Source organism: Trifolium pratense, linkage group LG3 (genome assembly GCF_020283565.1).
Source record: "Trifolium pratense cultivar HEN17-A07 linkage group LG3, ARS_RC_1.1, whole genome shotgun sequence".
Lineage (NCBI taxonomy): Eukaryota > Viridiplantae > Streptophyta > Magnoliopsida > Fabales > Fabaceae > Trifolium > Trifolium pratense.
This window is the reverse complement of record NC_060061.1, coordinates 31781220-31803634: the sequence shown is the minus strand read 5'-3', so window position 1 is coordinate 31803634 and position 22415 is coordinate 31781220. Positions and strand designations below refer to the sequence as shown.

The 22415-nt window shown below is 31.9% G+C and overlaps 1 protein-coding gene and 1 pseudogene across 1 annotated transcript; both read right to left on the bottom strand.

The window, feature by feature from the left end:
* Window positions 1-3222: 3222 nt before the first annotated feature.
* On the bottom strand, window positions 3223-5428 carry LOC123914962 (annotated as a pseudogene).
* A 13496-nt stretch (window positions 5429-18924) lies between these two features.
* On the bottom strand, window positions 18925-21277 carry LOC123915655 (nudix hydrolase 18, mitochondrial-like). The gene is made up of 5 exons (XM_045966854.1): window positions 20955-21277; window positions 20279-20378; window positions 20091-20174; window positions 19833-19961; window positions 18925-19351 (listed from the first exon to the last, which is right to left on the bottom strand). Exons 1-5 carry the CDS (start codon window positions 21245-21247, stop codon window positions 19256-19258), a joined length of 702 nt encoding a protein of 233 aa, XP_045822810.1. The 5' UTR covers window positions 21248-21277; the 3' UTR covers window positions 18925-19255.
* Between the last annotated feature and the right edge of the window lie 1138 nt (window positions 21278-22415).

Here is a 22415-nt window from a genome sequence, read left to right as displayed (position 1 = left end):
ATCGAGTCTCAGATTCTGCTCATCCATTCGGCGATTCTGGCCTTGGAGAGCTTCGGTGGTTTGTTTCAGGGCAGCTATGAGCGTTGCTAGTTCAGCATTGGTAACTGAAGCAGCGGACAAGTCGGTCTCTGCTGATTTGCCCTGCTCGGACTGAGGGCGCTTCCCTGCCTGCTTCTCAGTCAAGACGACCAAGTCGCCATCCTCAGAAGTCCAGGAAGTTTCCTGCCCGTCTCTAGGGTCTGACTCGGGGAGGGCCTGGAGGTCAGTGATGAGAGCAGGAGACAGACGGGGAGAAGAAGGAGGAGCAGCGTCCTCAACGTCATTGTTGAAATGAGATGAACTGGCCATGATGAAAAAGTGATTGATTGGTTTTGTTCTTTGGTTTTCTTGCTCGAAACAAAGAAGGGGAGAACTCAGATCCCCACAGTCGGCGCCACTGATCTTAACTGTTGATCAGAACAGGTAGAAGGCCAGCTGGAAGTCCGTTGAGCAGGTGGTAGGCAGCAATCCGAGCAGATGGTCCACGGAGGGTGGGGTTGTACCTGCAGGTGCTCCGATGCCAAAGTCAGACAAGGAATATGGAGCAAAAGAGATACTAGAGAGAAGTTAGAGAGAGAGAGTAATTGTGATAATGAATAGTATTCTACCTTGCTCTCCCTTGAGGGAGAGTATTTATAGCCCCCAGCTCTGGGCCAAAGGTCCTCTTAATGGGCTGGACTAGCCAAGGCCCATTAAGTGGGACTGCCAAGATATTATCCTTAGATAGTGGGTAGAGTAGTAATTTTACCCTATCTTGGTTGAGAGGTTGTGCCATGCTGACATGGAGGTGATTGGGCAAGCCATGTGGACTTGGTGAAGGTCTAGGTGGACTAGCATTAGTCTAGTCCAGAACAATACTAAACAATGCTCTCGGCACTAGTTAAGTATACTAATGAAGAAATTTTATCTTGAAAATTGCATATTCAATACATTAAAAATATAAAAAGTTATTTTTTCAAAGTTAATTTTGTCTTTAATTTCTATTTTCAGCTGTGTTATATGGTGCGACAAGGACACCCGCGAAACTGCAAGAACACTTGCGCTGCCACCAATTTCCTTTTCCTTATTATGATTAATATAAAAATAAAATCACCGGGAACAATCAGAATTTGTTTGCATTCACTTTTTTGACTCTTATTGAAATTGATCTAATTCCAACCAAACAATAGCAAGTTATTCTCTATTGAAACCAATGTAATTCCAACCATGTAATTCAAGTTTGGTAAAGCACTCTAAAAAAAAAACAAATAATTGAATCCACCAATTTCAATATCCTTCCACCGCTAGGGACTAGGGAGAAGTAAAGCGAACGTCGATGTTGAGGTGGTTCACACGAACGGGAGACGGTGTAGTTGCAGCTCAGAACTACGGGAAATGGTGTAGTTGCAAGTAAGGGAGACAATGAGTTTAGCGATAGTGTGCTGCACGGACAATGCTTTAGACAGAGGGATTTTGATCCGACGAATTCTAAAGTTGAAAATCTAGGGTTAAATAGGACATTTTGAATGAAATAATTTAAGAAAGTGGTGGTGCCAGCTCATTCGCGGGATTTGCACCAAGAATGCGTCGTGCTATTTATCATTTTCCTTCTATTTTTGATATGTTTAACAAGTGCTCGGGATACTGTTTAGTATGATCCTTTATTTTATTGGTTTGAAAGTTTACATAAATGCAAGGATTGGACTATAAAGTCATGATATCATGTCCTGCTTCTTATAAATTTGTACCTAATTTTTTTTGAATACATTGTTCTTATTTTATTTTTGGTTTCTAACACTTTAGTTCCTAGGAGAAGGGAAACTAGTAGTCTAGAGTTCGACTGGGAGATAAGTAAAATCTGACAAAAAAATTGTTTCATCCAGGAATTGAACCTAGGTTCTTGCAAAATTTGTCTTTTGGTGAAGCTTATTAACCACCTGAACCCAATGACTTAATTGATACATTGTTCTTATTAGTTGCGCAAAATATCCACTTTTTGTGAAGCTCTCAATGATGAATTTTACTATGCCCTACAACCATGTTATGTTCCTGAGCGATTACTATATTTGTCAAAAAGATTGGAATGTCCAAGGAATTGTCATGATATTGAATTATAGTAGTGTTGTGTTAGATTCCCTTTCCAATTTTTTAAATTTTAACGTTCCCTCCGTGCTTTTGTAAATTGAGTTGAATGGTTGTTTGGTGTCTTATGATTTTCATTTTCATAACAAGAATGAGACTTTGGGTGACAAATAGTTGGGATTTGAAGATATTAATTGATACACTCTACTAAAGATTTCAAAACCAAATTTTTCATTTGAACATGTTAGACTTTGAATAGATCATGACTTACGTTATTGTTGATTATATAAAAAAAAAAAATTATTGTCGAGTGACAATGCTATTCACATGGTTGTTATCCACTGTAACTGAAAGTTTGTTACCTCGAGTACTTAGCTGCAAGTATGCACATGAAGTTTGGGTCAAGATCCACAAATACTTCAACACTGTCCTCAAATCGTGTGCTCGATTGTTACGATCTGAACTCAAGAATATGAAGAAACTCGCGAGATCCATAAATGAGTATCTCCTAGCAGCAAAACCATTGTGAACTCTCTAGTTGCAGTTGGCGATGTTGTTTCGGAGCAAGAACGAGTTGATGTGATTCTTGAAGGATTACCAGAAGAGTTCAATTCATTTGTCATGATGAGTTAAAGTTGTTTTGATTCTCCTACTGTTGCAGATGCTGAGGCTTTGCTTCTTCAAGAAGCTCAATTTGAGAAGTTAAAACAAGAACTCAGTAATCCAAGCGTTTCTGCACATGATGCTCACACCGAAGCCAAATCCACTGAATCAGTCATTGATTAAGATCTTCCTGAAGCTGGTACTGAACACTACAATGTCAATCCACAACGTGGCAGAGGCAAAAGCAAAGGTCGAGGCAGAGGTCGTGCCAGGTCCCAATCTCAAGCTCAAGGGAAAGTGCAGTGTCAAGTTTATGGCAAACCTAATCATGATGCAATCAATTGTTAGTACAAGTATGATCCCAATGTAAGAATTTCTATGTTCTTACACCCAATGCTATGAGAACCTCCAATCGTGGCTACAATGCAGGTCCTGCACCTAGTGCTATGTTCAAAATTCGTTACAATGCACTGCTAACAAATCTCATATTTTGAACAAATAAGTAAGAGGGCAAGAGAATTATAATATGGACCTGCAAAAATGGCAGCATATCCCCCAAAACTGCATTATAAACACTTCCTCTACCCTTGCTATCGCAGCGTCTGCCAGAACTCTCTGCTGAAAGAAAATGCTCTACATCTTTTGGATTCAGTTCAATAAGAGGTGCATTTGCAGGCCTCTTCCTCTTCTTCCCATTTATTTATAGTTACAATGCGTCTCTCCTTCTCTTCTTCCCCTTCCTCCGTAGTTAACTTCTCTGTCAAAAAATTCAATAAACTATCAGAATTCATGGCAAAACGCAATGCATCAAATGCAAAAATAGAAAGAGTAACTAGACATTTTGCACATCTAAATATGAACAATTGGCATATAAATGTTCCTTCACTTTACACATGCGTCACATTAATCTCTCAAAGAATGAGAATTAATAACATCCAACTAGTCCTTTAAACAATGAGGAAAAATATCATAACACAGGTTTGTCTATGGAGGATTAACAAATAGACTAACTCTTTATTTGCTCTTCCAGAATTAATATACCATATCTGCAATATACAATACTTTTAACACTTTTCTTTATCAAATTGATTTTTCAAAATGCAAAATTATAACCTGATTCATTCATATGAAAGACAAAAAAGTAATGACACAAAAATGTATATATAATATGATGACAAATTTCTAAGACTAACACTGACACAGATACGGACACCAGCATCGGACACAAGACTAGCACGTCCGCACTGACGTGTTGGACATAATATGAAATTAACATAATTCAATCTAATCATATGTGTCAGTGTTGTGTGAATGTCGAACACCGATGCATGTCCGACAACGAGACACACCTGATCCGATGACTGTTTGTATTTGTTGACCATGCTAAGCCCTCGAAACTCAAAGCGTCTAAATTGTATGCAAATACATTTCATACAAATTAAATCTTAACTTAAATAAATAAAAGACTTGTTAACATAGATGAACAACTACTATCTAACAAGACTAATATAAGGTCAGGTAATATATTGATATATGCTCTCTTCTTCTCCTCTTCTAATCTTAGCGGTCACTACTTTTCCCTTCATCTTAATAGAGGATGGTTTAAGGTCAATTTTTGCCCCAAATAACCTCCAAATTGTTTTCTATCTCTTTTAGTTATATTTAAGTGTGAATTCCACATATATTTAGTGCTTCTTTTGTATTTTTTTGTGATTTCGTGGTCTTAATAAGACATGGTTTTGATTTTTCGTCATAGTCCGGTGTCCTTTGTTTGTGATACTACATTTGGCGGTGTAGAAAATACTCAAAACAAAATTAAATATAAATAATGTTTATGTTGCTACATTTTTTTTGGGAATATATTTTACTACATTTTGTAGAATAACAAACTGAGACAAGAAAAATAGGGTGAAAAGTGAAAACCTTTTTTTGGCGTAACAACATCATTGCTGAAACTAATTTTCAAACAGTGAGATCGTCGCAACGGAAGATTGTCGGAGGTAGCTGTGGCTGCGGGAGTAATGGTGCCGGCAGCAACCATCCTTGATTCACTGAGATTGACGTAGGGAGTGAGACTGTAAACAGTTTTCACATTTGTATGTTTTTTAGTTGGAGTAGATGCTTCTCGAAGCTTCGAAACTTTATTCAAAATACCCAATGTGGATGATCCTCCGGCTGTCCTCTCGTGACCCAACAAAGGGAAATGACTTGTAACGTCCTCAAAATGGATGACATTAGTGCTCAACCAAATAAATATTTTCTGCCAAATTTGTGAAGTAATGCAGCAAGTGAAAAAAATTTGTTGTATGTCCTCTACCTTTTTGAAGCAAAATACACAACTTCTCTCATGATTATTCGTGATAATACCTTTGCGAAATAAAGCCTCCCGGGTTGGTAATTTTTCAAGTAACAACCGCCAACTGAAAACGCTAACTTTTGATGGAACATTGTTCTTTCAAAATCTTTTAATGCTGCCACTATGTGTATCCAGAGCAGTACCTACACGCCTGTCCTGCAAAACCATGTACGCTGATCGAACCGAAAAAGAACCATCAGAATTTGATGACCATCTTCGCCTGTTGCTAGAAGCTCTATTAGGCCGAACCTGTTCAAGCAATTGATGCAGCTCATTGAAGGATTCAGTATCTGCATCAAGTGTTGCCATCCAATTGAGCTTCCAAGACCACTTGTTGTTATTCCATATGAATATTTGAAATGCAAGCATCTTTATGAGTTGATTTATGAAACAAAGATGGATACAATTCACTTAACGGTATCATTCCAAACCATTTTTCCTTCCAAAAAGTAATATTGTTACCGTCACCGAGAATGCTACTAATATTATTAACAAATCAGCCCCCTTCCTCTGCGCCTCCTGTTTTCCACATATCCCGCCACCAAATTGAAGCATGTTTGAGACCCTCCCTTCCCCATACAAGAAATTAGCGGCAAAAGATCCATAACGAAAATGCAAAAGATTGAACCAAGAAGCAGACAAATCATTCAGACACCGCCACTTCCATTTACATAAAAGTAAATTATTAAATCACTCCAAGTTTTTTATGCCTAACCCTCCTTTATTATTTGGTTGGTAAACTATATCCCAACTAACCCAACATATTTTCGATCTATTCATTCCTCCACCCCATAAAAAATTCCTTTGAATGCTCACCAAACTGGCGCTTTAAAAAAAGAAAAGAAATAGAGAGGTAAACTAGAAAAAACAGAATTTATGAGAGTGACTCTACCTCCAATAGATAAAAGACGACTATTTCAAACACCAAGTCTCTTTTTCATGTAATAAATAATAGATAGCCAAGTAGCCTTTCTTCTCGGATTAGCACCTACTGGTATACCAAGAAACCGAAAAGGGATAGAGTCCACACCACAATGCAAAAAAGACGAAGATGCGCGCAAAAAACTATCATCCAAATTAATACCATAAAGCTTACTTTTGAAAAAATTTATCTTCAAACCAGACACTAATTTGAAGCTTCTCAACACCGTTTTAATAGTCCAAAGGTTGTCCCAATTGCCTTCGCCTACTATAATGGTATCATCCGCGAATTGCAGAGTATAAAACATTAAATTATTGCTAACCTTGGTAACCATGAAAAGAGCCACTTCCAACCACTTTATTCATAAGTCTCGATAGACCTTCAGCAACAATCAAGAAGAGGAACGGTGACAATGGATCACCCTGCAAAGTGTACCCAACAAAAAACTCGGCAGGAAGATCATGATACCATCGTGACCAAGATGTTATTGTGGTCTAACCGTCCATGATTCTCTTTTTGCATTTGTTTTCGACTAATCTTACTGTAGCTAAATATTGGGACACAAAAGTTCCCTGTTGAATAACATACCGCAACCAACCATGGTTACTAAACAACACCGGTAGTTGCGATAAGATTAGTCGACGGAGGACTATGCGGCCACTTAGGCACGAAATGATAAAAACTAAACACTACAAACACTAAAAAAAAATTGATAGAAGAATAGGAGTAGGAGAGGAGATGAGTGAATTTTCTTCATTAAATGGGTCCTTTTATAGGCTCCCTGGCCGCACCCCCGTGGCCAATTAAAATTGGCCACGTGGCAGGAATTTGCATGAGTGGGGAGGAATTGACCACTGACGGTTCCTCTACTTAAGTAGCGGAATAAAAACTTAAGGTGTTCGTGACTTAGGTAGCGGACGACATGTTGCAAAGAACAGAAACAGAATCAGTAAATGAACAAAGTTGCAAAGTTGCAAAGTTGCAAGTCAAATATATATATATATATATATATATATATATATATATATATATATATATATATATATATATATATATATATATATATATATATTTCTTTAACACAATAGACACAAAAATTACATCAATTTGTATATTTCATCTAAATCCTCTTGCTCTTATTATTGAATAAACTACCTAGTAAACTACCGAGCCCCCTAGTAGTAATAATAAATTATGGTGGCTCAGCATCTTGCTCCTTCTACCACCGACCGGCTCAGTAGTATAGGACAATCCCATTCGTGTTACCCCAAGTGTAAATGTGGTAGAATCCATTTCGATTAATCTTACCGTAACCAATTTGAACACAACAAGTCCTTCATTGGCTAACCACCGATGAAGGACCATGCGGCAATTTACACATGAAATGAGAAAATTTAAACAAACCTAAGCAAAAAAAAACATGCAAGAAAACCTAAGTGGAAGAGGTATGTGCCTTCAATTTTGTGAAGGTGGCTATTTATAGGTATTTTGGCCGCACCAGTGGCCAATTAAAATTGGCCACTTGGCAGACCTCTGACAGGTGCAGGGGCTTTAGACCACTGACGGTTCCGCTACTTAAGTAACGGACGGTAAGGGTGAAATTTCTCAAAAATTACTCATTTTACAATGTCCGCTACTTAACTAGCGGATGGATAAAATTGGAAACGCGTAGGGTGCGCGAGTAACCATTAGGGTGGGAAAAGTAAATCTCTTAGTGTTGATGGCCTCATATTTCGATCTTAAAAACTAAGGTTAATGTTATGAGTTTATGATCGATATAGTGTTCAAAACTCATAGCATTATCATTATTCAGTCTGGACCAATAATGAATTGGTTTAAGTTGTACAATTTTTGTCCCCTTAAGCATGTGGTCAGGAGTTCGATTCTTGGCTTACGTGTATAAAGAAAACTCGGTTGGCAATCACTTCTTATAAAAAAGGACCAGAGAAAGTAACTTCTAATTTTAGGTCCATTTTGATCTGCAAAATATAAATATTAAACAGAATAGTATAGGATAGAAAAAACATAGGACAAACTTTAAGATATTAAACAAATTTTGTCTTTGTATCATGTTTAGTGGACAAAGTGTTATTCTTTTTGTATTTTTGGCCAGCGGGAAACAATAGTTCCAGTTTTTGTCCAATTGATTGACCCTTAGTTTGTCCAGTCACAAAAACAATTTTAAAATAAAACAAAGTGCGGCTAGAATTGTCCTATTTAATTCCTTATTTTTTTAGCAGATCAAACGGTCTATTTCTATTAAGATATATCTTTTCATTTTAAATATTTTGAAGTATTAGGTACCCTTTAGCCCAACTTTTTTTAGGTGTGGAAGTTATTTTATCCATAAAGCTAGAAAAAACAACTTTAAAACTAAAATTAAAGTTCTTTAGTAAATCTTCTTTTTTTTTATATAAAAAAAAGGTTAAAAATTGTTTTTTAATTATAATTAAGATTAAAAGACATGTTTGATAGTATATATTTTCATAAAAAATAAAAGTTGTTTTTTCTTACTACTACTTTTAAAAATTGTAGTTTTTTCTTACTTCTTAGAAAAAAGATGAGGAATAAAAGTTAGGTCAATTAGTATCTTAGTCTATGTCTATGATACACCATGACCCATGTTATAATCTGCCATATTTGACAAAGTAAGAAGCAAATGATTGTGTTAATTTTTCTTCGTCCAATCTCATACACAAATTATACATGTCGGGACAAACCAATTGACCATGTCCAAGGTACTGTTTGGCCCAGCTTATTTTAGACTTTTTACTCCAAAAAAGGAGAAGTCAGGCCAAACAATTTTTTTTAAAAGTACTTGATAAAAAAAAGTTGCTTATTTTCATGTGTAAAATACATCAATTGGCAAAGCTAATATTTTTAACTTTTTCTGAGTAAAATTAGCTTTTCGGTGGTTCACCTCTTCGAATCCCACCAAAAGCAAATGCAAATCATATATTTGTGATATTCACGGCACTCATATGTGCACAGTGCACCATTATTTTTACTTTTCTTGATCACAAGTCATGTGCACTATTATTATAATAATTATTTTACTCATATTATTATAATATTATTATTTTGAAAAATGCACAATTTATTAATTTTCACAAGTCATGTGCACTATTATTATAATTTTTTTTTACTCATATTATTATAATATTATTATTTTGAAAAATGAACAATTTATTAATTTTCACAGTCACATATATACTACTATTATTTAAAATAATCAAATAAAATGTAGTACCATGCATAGTAGTATTTTTCTTCTTCAAACTACAAAATTATTCATTTCAATATATATATATATTATGGATAAAATTAGACCGATAATGTTAGGGCCACATATTAACATTTTAACATTATAAAAAAATAACATTCTAACAAATATAAATTTTATAAAATATTTAATGAATTTAAAATTTATATTGTTAGCTTATTCATATAAAATTTACACAAATTTAAAATTATTTTATATGAATATCAATAACGTATCAAATGAATTTTCATTAATAAATATAGGATAATATTTTCATTAATAAATATAGGATAATTACATATGAAATTATGAATAAAAGGCGCAAACGGTTAAATGGCAAAACTAATTCTCTTAAAAACAAGATTCATAGTTTTAGGGGATACAACATTGCTATCAAATTTTTTAGATTTGTGTAAATTTTTACATAAATGATCTAAATAATATATACTTATAATTAAACGGTAGATTTTATAAAATACTATTCGTTAAAATATTTGTTTATTATATTTTTAAATTATTGCACACAAAATGTTAATATTTGTTAATTATATTTTTTAATTATTTTATTTGTTTATAATAATTTTTAATATTATTATAAATTTCATAAAATATTTTAACAAACAAATTTTAAATTATAATTTATTTTAAGTTTTTTAAAAATGAAATCACCAAACAACTTTAACTTTATTTATAAAGCACTTATTTTAAACTTTATTTTAAAGTAGCTTTTAGACCATAAAAAAGTTAGGCCAAACGGTACCCAAGTATATCTCAAGTCTCCTCCCACGTATTTAACCCGGCATTTCATATAATTCCAAATGATAAATCTCATCATTATCCGGTGACTCACTGTTACTGGTCGTCTCTCAAAACAAAACAAACTATTGAAAGTGTTCTTCTAGATTCTACATTTTTTTTCACCATGGACGATTCTAAATAATGTTGTGGCACTCACTAATTTTTCTTTGGACATAATCGTAGTACTTATTATAATGTATTCCAATCGCGTGAGTTTATAACGGCTCAACCGAAAGAAAAAAATTCCGAAATTATTAGGTTATAGATTTTATGATCAAAGTTTAAATTTTAATTTTTTCGTTTATTTGTAAGTTTACATGACTTCGTCATTTCGTTTATCTATTAAAAAAAGTATTTTAACCGCGTTATTTTAGTCCTCACTTATTAGCTATGTTGGTTATGTTTTTAAGATTTATTTAATATTATAAATAGATAGTAGTATTTTGTAACGTTAACATATCTGTGTTACCCAAGTAACAAGAATGTCAATGATTTTACGTAACATTTCTGTGACAGTGATCATAAGTAATTACCTCCTTGCTCTTATAACTATATTGGACACATGATATTATAGGTGTATAGTCGAATATTATATTCTTTGATACTCGAGTTCACTCCGCAACAACAAATAAGTTCAATATCTCATATTGACTTATTTCAGCATGACCATGCATTTTTACAGTCACACTCTATCGATGGGCGCCCACGATATTACTCTTGCTATGTAAGAGAGAAAATCTCATCTAGGTCGTGTCCCTCAACATTATTTGTGGAGTACTCATTAACCGACTTTATAGCCATCCTCATATGGATATACCTTTAACGGTAACAAAGCACTCGACTCATCTTGGTTCATAGTGGTTTCACGTCGAAGAATGGTACACCACTATCACAACAAGAATAACTTACGACATTTACATAACACACTATGTAGTATTACTCCTAATATTTATATATACGTGTAGACTTGATATCCCGTGAGATGTGGTCATCGACAGGGCCGACCCAAGAAATTTAGAGGTCCCGTCTAATTTTAAAATTAGCTCATTTTATTACCTCATTTTTTTTCTATCTTTAGAGTGTCCATATTTGTAGAGAAATTGTAAAAATGCAAACACATTTTTTTGGTTTTACCTAATAAATAAAACAAAAATAATGGTCCAAGCATAACGTTAAAATACAAACGTTCCCGTGAACATAGTTCAATTGGCAGTAACATTAATTATTGCGGAACGGGGATTCGAACCCTGACACTCCCACTTATTCACGTTTAAAGGTGAAATTTTAGTCATTATACTACTTGACAAAAACAATAAAATTACTAACACATTCTTTTAAAAATAATAAATAGCAAAAAGCAAGAGTTGAACTATCTCTTACTATATATTACCACAACCATTGGATGAAGCATATTTATATAATAAACTTTTTTTTTCTAATATTTATATAATAAATTTTTTGAGACCCACATGAATTGGAGGTCCAGCTCCATAAAAATCTCTATATTTTACTATTATCTCACTTCATCATAATAAAATCTAACTACATATATTCTAAAAATAGTGTCATTATATTTTAATAAATCTCAAGATTAAAACTTACTCCAACATATAATAAGAATATTGCTACCGGTTAAATTATATTCACAGCCAAAATACTAGTTAATTCAAAAATTGTAAACTCTCTTGTTCACCACACCTATGATATACTATGAGAACCATATATACCACCATAATTGATGTTTTTCCACATCATTAGATAGGGACGTAGAAAACATGATTGATGATTTAACAATAAAGAAAAAGTAATAGCAACACCATTGGCTTGAAACCCCGGGCGATCCACAGAGATAGGGATACATACATATGGGAATTGGGACATCACCATCAACTTTTTTCTTTAACCAATAAGAATCATTTAATAATATTACCTTATCAATTATTATCATCTTAAGTGGTTGACCCATTCTCTGGCTCTGTTTTTTGTTTTTATACTATTATTATTATTATTATTATTATTACCTAGCACTACTCTTAGTACTACTACTACTACTACTACGTACTTTCATCCCTAATTATATGACTGTGTTTGATCACGGCATGTATGTCAATCCACAATTTTAATTACTAATATTTTTAATTGTCTATTAGTAAAAATTATAAAAATTTACTCTCTCTGGTCCTTAATATAAGAGAAATTTGACTTTCTAGATTCATTGAGAATCTAATGTATCTAGTTTATATTATTGACTAGATACATTAAATGTGCAATGAATCCAAAAAACAAAATGTCTCTTATATTAAGGACCGGAGGGAGTAATATTTTGAAAATACTCATTAAAACAAATTGAACAAGATCTTATATGCTAATATTTACATTTATATATTATTAAAAAAAATACGGTCAAAACAAGATAAATGAATAGTACATTTTTATCAAACAGATTCTTATAATTAGGAACGGATGTGGTATTATTATTATTACATTGTATAAACAACAGTAAATATAAATTTATGAATTTTCATCTTATTATATTTAAATGAAACACATGTTTGAATTATAAATTGAATATATTATAAAATATATTATTAAATTTAGTTTCAATTAAAAGTATATCAATTAATATAAATTAATTGCCAAAATTGAAATAGAATTTTATACATATACACATTGAATCAAAAAATTTCATATAGTAGAATGTTGTCAATAACCAAACAATTTAAGGTGAAGCTTTAAGGTTTCCCCAAGGGTCAAGCAATAAATCTGAACCCTTGTTTACATTCAATATCCCCATAATTTTCAATAGCAAATAAGATTAAAGTGATATCATCTTCGAGATATTGCGAATTGTTTATTCTTATATTACTTCTTTTAATTCTTTCGTAATAAATAGATAGCATGTCTCATTTCAAACACTGTATGTAATTTTTTCATAAAATAAAATTTCAGTAATTTATTTTTCAATGAAAAAGGAGGAAGAACCCAAAAACAAAACACAGTAATTTTTAATCTGTTTGAAAATCAGCCACGGTTTTATAATTTTTATGTTGTACTTTACTCAAAGGGAAGTTTCTGTCTATTGCAATCATATTTTTTAATGATTTAAAATTCTATTGATTTTTTTCCTTTAAAATAGAAATGTCATTTTCTCACTTTAAACCATGAATAAACAAGTAATTATAATCAGATTTTTAGCTAAAAGCTTACGAGAGGAAGTATTTCACTTATTTGATAGTTATATTTTATAAAACATTTACTCATATCGTGTATGTGTTTAAAGGTTGGTGGTTATTATTTCCACATTTTCTAAACATAAGTAAATAAAAATAATCCATCGTAATACCATTTGAGATTGACTCTAACCTTGAACATGAGTCTCATATTACTTGTCATAACTAAAATATATGTTAGTTATGTTAAACGGTGTTTTTGGGCAATTGTTAAGGAAATAAAAATGAAAATAAAAGTAAAAGTAGTAGTTGTACTCAAAAAAAAAGTAAAAGTAGTGTAGAAAAAAGTTTTTTTAAAAATTTTAAGACATTTTTTTTTATACAAGGGAAGTCGTTAGGCTAAATGCATTACTTTCAATATTATACTCGCTCCGTTTTTTTTACTTGTCATTTTAGAAAAAAAATAATAAATTAAGAAAGTGTATTTTAGCACATTATCTTCCTATTATACCCTTATTTTAATTCACCAATAAATTTCTTCTTTCTTTTTGCACACACTTTCTCTTTCCAATAAATTTAATATAATATGTACCCTAAAAAATGTTATGTATGTGATGACAATCAATTATATGATTTTTTAGTAGTAATTTAGAATAGTTTTAATAGCAACTGAAGCCCAAAAACAAGCAAATACTTGGAAAAGTGAAGTTACTTGGCCCAGAAGCAAGAAAAGTGGAAAAAACAGCAAAAAATGGCAAAAACGTAATAAACAGTGCAATCCATCGTACCTACGATGAGATTCAGCGTGACACGATAAGAAGACGGTTTAAATTGAAGAAAATCTGCAACAAATCTTTCCCATCGTACCACGATGACTTGTCAATGTGGCACGATGAAAGGCGGTTGAAGAAAGCAGAAAATCTGGAGAAGATCTTCCATTGTACCACGATATGATCCATCGTGGCCACGATAAGGTAAAATTACACACCATCGTGGTCACAATGGGTGCGATGGACGCGCAGAAAAGCCCAGAACGCAGCTGAAAAACTATAAATAAAGTCTTCCTCTTTCACTATTATTCATTCAGAAATATTGAAGCATATTCAATATTCACTCTAGAGTTAGGAGAACTCTAAGGAGGAGGCAAAGAGGGTCAAGGAACTCCAAGGCCAATAAGGTTCTTTTCTTTATTGTCTTTGTAATTTATTTTTCCTAGGTTAGGTGGAGTCGATGAACTCCCTTACGAATACTTGGTTTTGTATAATTTGGGTTTAAATTCAATTGTTCTTATATAAACCCTTTTATTGTACGGTTTTTATTCTTTATTTTAATCACATTAGAATAAACTCTAAGGAAATTATTGGATATCGGATAGGAAACGAAAATAATTGTCCCGATCGAAGGACGATACGCTAGAACTTATATGAGACCATTAAATTCAGTATCTGCGGTTTTAGTGTACAAATAAGCAGTTTAGGCAACCTAAACTAGGCTCTAACCAGTTTGTAATAGAAATAGGCAAAGAGTGTTCATGAACCTATTTTATAAGACTAATCCTAATAGAGGGGAACAAGAGAAATTCACCACCAAGCAGGGGTAAGGGATGGATTCGAAAACACTTAACCACCTCGCGTGGACACACGCTCCATTTTACTTTTATAGTCATTTATTTTCGTGCAATTTATTTTTACCCACACAATTATCTCTAAACAAACAAAGCAAATTCAAAACTATCTAAATTCCTAAGTGAAACTAGTAATTTTGGCACAATCCTTGTGGAGAACGATAACTTATCACTTTATTACTTGATTGCGATTCTGAGCACTTACAGAGCTTTTAGTTTTCCAAATATATATATTAAATTTGTTACGGTTTCAACAACTATTTCTAAATATTTGGAATTTACGTGAGGGTATATAATAGACAAAATATAACCTTAAATTATCAAAACGACAAGTAAAAATGACGGAGGGAGTATTACCATTTTTATTTCATTAACCTAGAGATGGCAAAACGGGTCAAGCTGTCGGGTCGGTCCGTTTAACCCGCCATTTTGGGCGGGGTGGGTTGACATTTTCAATCCACAAAAGTAGCGGGCCTCGTCCCACCTAACCCGCAAAATCACGGGACGACGTCGGGGTTGGGCGGGTTTTTAATTTTATTTACAAATTTTTACGACATTTTTGCAAATTTATCGATTTATTTATTTTTATTTTATTGACAGGGCACTCCCGCTATCCGCCGAGAAAATGGGGGTGGTGAGATTTTCAATACACCACGACTAGTTGGCCAGCCTCGCACCGTCCCTTTTTAAAAGGATTAATGACGAGGTGGGGCGGGGCAGATTGACCCTTTTTATCATTCCTACATTAATCATTGTTCAGGGGCACTGTTTAACATTTCTCATGCATTTTTAGTCTTTATAAAATCAAAAGTTTTTAAATTTACTCTGTAAAAAAATATTATTCATTTTTATCCCTATTAGCATTTTATAGTGACTATTTTGCTAACCAAAAGTATCCATTTTTTGTAACAAGTTTTCAAAATAGGTATTATTCTTACAAATTGCAATATTATAGAGATTAAAATTTTGTAGAGATTAAAAAAATTACCATCAATATTTACTTTTCAAGTATTGTGAGACTTCAAAACTCACACTTGCTAAAGAATAATATTCCCCTCAAGTGTGAGACTTTGAGTCCATTCAATTCATTATTCTTCCCCCCAAATGGAAGCTTTTTTTGTCCACATGCTCTACCATTGTTATTGCCACCTTAATGAAACACACGCTGCCTAACCATTATTGTTAGGAACAATTTTGACACAAGAAGCTGGTTAAATTATTCGTTAAATCATCAACTCATATCACTATTAGGTCATGTGGAAAGCTTGCGGCATCATGCAAATATTATTTATATATTATTTATACCTATAAAATATCAAATGTATATTAATAGATTAATTTTTAGGCCCTAAAATAATAGTTATATATTGTTAATGTTCATAAAATATCATATGAGTATCAATAGATTAGTTATCTATACTCTTAAATATAGTTCTAGTTGATTTTAATCTTTTCATAAAATTTAATTTTAGATTAGGATGTTCTTTTTTGACGTTATATACAAAAATAATTATTTTGTATTTATTGTCTCATTTGATTTAATGTAATTAGTTTAATATTGATAATTTATATGTTTACAACAATAAGAATAATTTTTATTTTATATATTAAGGGTCACTTTTATATTTTGCATAGAGCCTCCAAAAACTCGGAGACACCCCTAGCCAAGAGTAACTTCGCACAATATTTTTATCTAAATTCTTAAGACATTGAATTTATAGACCATCTGACTTATATGTTGATCAACCTTCACTTTTTCAAGTAATATAGGACTTCCAACCTCACATTTTGCTACAGAACAATCTCTTCCTCAAGTGTGAGTCCATTCAATTCAATATGAGTCCGCTCTAGCAAAAAAAATTTCATCAACGTACACTTTGCAACGTTATTGACTCCAAAATAGTTATCTTCTTAATCTTCTTTATTAAACAATAACAAAGTATATCCAAATAAACATCAACACTATATGAATCTATGCATTTTATTTACATCATTCTTATACTAAACTCCAAAATTGAAATTTTCAATTTTCATTAAATTCTAAATTTCCCAAATAAAAAAACCATATTGCGTCACTTGTTAGCAAGACAGATTAAATATATCTTCTTTACTCGATCATTTTCTTCTGTGAGAACAGTACGACTCACCTAACATGGCCGCATATTGATAGTTTGATAGCATCAAAATTGTGCACAATAAGGCATAAGCGGCTCATCATGCTTATTTCTTTTCCCTTTTTCCAGGGGGCAAAGTGGCTTTTGTATACTTTATTTAGTAGTAGTTAAAAAAATTGTTTCAATAAGTTCATGATTGCTAATGCAAAAATTAGTATACAAGTTAGTTCTCTTAACAATAACCTTGTCTTTTCTTCACTTTGGAAAAGTACTGGAAACACTTATGCTTGTGAAACTTAAAAATATCAAAATTCGACATATGATGTTGTTAGAGTTGTTCACACAAACATTGTGATCAACAACCGACCAAATGCTTTAAGAACATGTTGATATATATAAAGCGACAGATCCAGAAACTTATCATATCGGGGGCCGAAAAATAGTAAAATAATAAAAATTTATTTATTTATTGATAGAGATTATTTTTGTTTTCACCGTCCATGTAAAAAAAAATTATGTTAATTATCATATTATATTTACGACGTTTTCATCTTTGTTCGGTTAGCAGTGACTGGCTAATCGTCTTCGAGGAATCCGTGTAGCACAAAAAATGAGTTATTCTCTCTCAATTGAATTTTATTCATACGCAAGTGTTAAATATTGAACTTTTGACCAGTTATTTTTTTTTTTTTTGACAAATTTTGACCAGTTATTTAAATGCTTCAAAACTCTTACCACTATGACCAACTTATTTTTAATTAAAAGGTTATATTTTTAATAATCCAACACTTATAATTCTTCAACAATATAAATATTTTTACACTATAAATGCATATCAATTAAATACTTATTTATATAATATAAATGATAAATAACAAGTATAATTATAAATTATAATACACAAATTATATAAGATACAATATGTATATCTTATATGATATATATATATTACTTTCACGACCAGTTTAATCTGGTTCGGGGATCAGTTCTGGTATCAAGTGGTTTCAGCCCCCTCCCGATCGCAGTTGCGGGGATCGAAGCGTGAACCTCTCTACCAAGTTTAGCGTCAATCACCACTGAACTAACAAACGATTGGTAGAACATGTTGATATTTTGTTCATTCATAGTCTGTATCAAATTAATTAACCACACTTGAATTAATAATCTTATTATGTGAGTCGCTTGCATCTTATATTTGATCCAAACACCAAAAAACCCCGTTCTTGCTCCTTATCCAAACCAAATCAGACCGGAGGTCGACACTGTTGCAAATGTTTTGGTTAATAGATGTGTGGGAGGGAAACATGCTTGTATAGATTTGACCAAAATTTCTCCACTTGTGGGATGTTATAGATTTTACTGTGGGACGAGTAGCTCTCAAAGCTGCTTAAGCAAAATTGTCAAAACATGATAAAGCATACTTTGACAATCAACACGTTTTATATCGTTTGCATTTGATATTATTGACTTTCTATCACGAGAGGCTATAAACCTTCTGAAAAGAGTTCAAAGAGTATGCATAGTAATGTTTCGTCACCTAAATCAATGAATGTAGTTTTCAAAAATTGAATTTTGCTATACATAAAAGTTTAACGGCGCAACTTATTCTCTCTCTACTTTTGTTCATATGTAATTATCATATATATTGACATCGAAAAGAAAAAAAATTAGACATTTTGTCGAGGAATTTGGAGGAACATTGGGAGCGTTCTTAAGGACTCACCAACATATGTAATAATGAGAAACGCTACTTTGGTTTTGATACATAATCAATATAAAAAGTTTAGAAAATGAAAAAGATATGCACCACCAATATAAACTTAAACTAATTTTACAGAAAATAGAGAATATGTGGTGATTATGTTAATTTCCTCAAGTTTTATGACATATATATACAGTTTAGAATTACATTGTCATGAATTAAATCTTAACTTTAAACAAAAGAACACATTTAATGATCAACAGTGAGATAATATATACCAAGTATAATCTTCAGCCAGAAACTCTAGAAGAAGAGTGTATATTACGCATAGCTTATAGCTTATTAGATACATTACCAAAGAATGAATTGAATGAAATAATGAATGAATGACTTTGTACATCTAAAGTGGATCCCTTCTATGGTTAGACCTCAACTACACTCTATGAATTCATAATCTATTGCTAACTCAAGCAAATTGAAGACATGAGATTTTGATTTCATTTTCTATGTCCTAATAATAATATCTCTTTTGAGTGCTTCTGGTTCTACCACTTTGTAGACTCCAAAAGCAAGAGAGAAGGCCTATAATGTAAAACCTAAAAACTTAGATTGAATTGGTTGTTTGTCTACTGACCAATTCATCTAAAGCTTCCTTCATCCATGCATATGGGCATATTTCTTTTGCTTCATCCACAGTCAACTGCATGATACACAAATGACAGAAACTTTAGGACAAAATAAATAAATAATTAAGATAGTGCAATTTGAAAGATAAATTGACATTTGAAAAGGACACAAAAATATATATAAATGCTACTTGGTTAGGATTAGGTTTTGAAAATACGGTATGCAACCGCAATCTGAGCCGCAACATCAAGATTTTTTATGTCTACACAACAAATGTTATATTTCGACACAAAGTTGACACCAGCACCGTATATTGTACAATTTTCTTTTATTAATTTTTATGTTGTCTCTTTCGATCAAATCGATACTTGAATCGAACTGTATTTTATACGGTGTCTGTATAAAGTCAATGTTTTGTGTCTAAATATCTATCATTGCTCTCTACACAACTACAATTGAGGTTGCAATAGCTGTATTTGACCGTAATTATCCGTAATAGCAAGTACCGTGTTACAATTGCGAAAAAGCATGATTAATAGGTAATATACACTTACCCATTTTCTTTTTCTTAAGTTCATTTCTGGCCAATTATCCAACTCCTTGCTAACAAGCAAAGGGAACATGTATCCTTCATGCATAGTGGGTTGGCGTTTGCTTTTATAATACCATTTACCCAAATTACTCTGCAACAAAACAACCATACATAATAATACACCAAGTAAGAATCACAATACCAATTATTAATTATTATTTGATGAAAAATGAAAAATGAAATAAATCAAAAAAAGTGATTCCAATTTGCAAATACTTACTTCAACACTTCCAAGAACTCCAGCTTCCTCTATGGTTTCTCTCAAAGCAGCTTGTTCCATGGATTCATCACTTTCCCAACCACCCTGAGACCAAAACAACAAAGAACATGTTAGAAACAAAGAACAAAAAGATTGAAATTTTGAAAAATTAAACAAAATTTAACATTGTAGAGAAAAAAAAAAAATACCTTTGGGAATTGCATTCCACTACCCTTTTGAGCACTAATCAAAAGAACTTCAATTTCATTTTCTTTGGTTCCGTTGACTTTGTATCTGTAAGGTATGCATCTGTTCAATTCAAAACCCAACAAAAAAAGTCAGATTAACGATTAATTTAAATCCAAATACATCAAACAATAAAGTCAAATTTAGATTAAATTCAAAAAAAGTATGCAATTTTGTTTAAAAATAAATAAAAAATTACATTTTTCCCTTTTCCTTCCAATGATTCAATAATCAAATAAAAGGGCATAGTTATAAATCATTTAGAAAAAAGCCCCAATTTTGTCTAAAAAATTTCAAAAATTGTCAATCATCTTCAATTCCAATCATTAAAAATCCAAACTTTAAGAAACCCCATTTGAGAAAACCTTAGAAATTTTTAAAATTATTTATCATCTTCAATCCCAAATGTTAAAAATCAAATTTTTAAGAAACCCCAATTGAGAAAAACCATAAAAATTTCAAATTTTGTCCATTATCTTCAATTCCAAACATTAAAAAATCAAAAGTCAAAACATTAAGAAACCCCAATTGAAAAAAACCTTAAAATTTCAAAAATTATTCATCATCCTCAAGTCCAAACATTAAAAATCCAATTTTTAAGAAATCCAGAAGAAAAAAGAAAAAGAGAGAGAAACACACCCCACAACTTGGCGACAGCCTTTCTCATATCGTTGTAAATGTCTTCCTGTTCTAGGAGAGACCAAACACATCATGTTTTCCAATTGTTGATGGAAAAAATCAGAATTATGAACTTTCTTAGAAAAAAGTAAAGGGTAAAAGAATTTGGAAGCCAAAGTCCTTGAAAGTAAGAGACCCATTACAATTCTTTTGTTTTGGTTGTTGTTTTTTTTGTTGATGAGAAAAAGAAAAGAGAGAATAAGAAGAAAATTATTTTGAGATGAAGAAGAAGAAGAAGTAACAATAACAGACATAAAAAGAGGATTGAATGTGTAATGTTTGTTGTGTTTGAAACAAATGGAAGAGGTTGGATATATATGTATCTACCTGTTGATGAACACGTGTCTGCGCGTGGAACTTTTTTGTTTTTTTAGACACAGGTGCGCGTGGAAGTTACTATTGCGTTCAAATGAATAAAACACGCATGGACCAGTGCGTTTACTCACGCGCATTTATTGAAAGTAAACGTTTAAGGCAAACCTAGTTAATTGCAATGGAAATTCATCTTGTGGTTGTGGTTGTTACAAAAAGAACTTGTAATTCATTTTTTAATTTTATTTGGAATTTTCTTTTTGGTAATTTTTTTTTTTTTGAAAATTTATTAGTTATACACAATAAATCATTTTGTTTCTAACATTAAAAATTTCTTTCGCATGCAAATATAAATATTAATCTCTTTATTTTTTTATTACAAGAGGGTCGAAACTTAGAAAAGCAATAATTACCGCACCACTAGACGCGAAATTGAGTGACCAACAAGGTCTGCTAAGAAAATCGAACTATTCTGAGCAGTGGCGACTCAAGAAATAATATTAAGTCTGGGCACAATTTTATCCGCAAATGCACGAATGTTTATTGGTTTAAAGTTTTCTGATCAGGATTCAATCAGATCGGACCGTTTTTAACTAATAAAATATATATATTATTTATATACTGAAATTATAATAAAAATAATTAATTTTAATAAAAAAAACAAAGGGAAAAAAAATAAATGAGGGATGTGAGAGTTGAACATAAGTCCCCTATGTGAGAAACAAACCAAGGCCAGGTTGCACATTTTGTTTAAAACAATGCTTCATTAAAATGGCTTTATATTAAAATAACTGTTCATCATCTTCAACCTCTAAATCAAAATAAAAAAATGCATTTTTCATTCTTGTACTAAATTGGACAAGTAAATATACCATTTTGCTTAGAATTTCATGAGGATTGTGAATATACATTTAAATTTTATTAATTTTTACTCAAACATTCAAATTTTCAGATTAAAGTAAGAACCCTAAATATATATATATATATATATATATATATATATATATATATATATATATATATATATATATATATATATATATATATATATATATATATAATTGGGAGCCCAGGCACATGTCGGGCATGCTTGGCGGCATAATCGCCCCT

Coding starts and splice junctions, on each gene's coding strand:
- LOC123915655 (XM_045966854.1), bottom strand. CDS start 21,247: ATGTCTGTTATTGTTACTTCTTCTTCTTCTTCATCTCAAAATAATTTT. Junction 20,379..20,954: donor GGCTGTCGCCAAGTTGTGGG/GTGTGTTTCTCT, acceptor TGAATTGAACAG/ATGCATACCTTACAGATACA. Junction 19,352..19,832: donor ACTTAAGAAAAAGAAAATGG/GTAAGTGTATAT, acceptor TGTATCATGCAG/TTGACTGTGGATGAAGCAAA.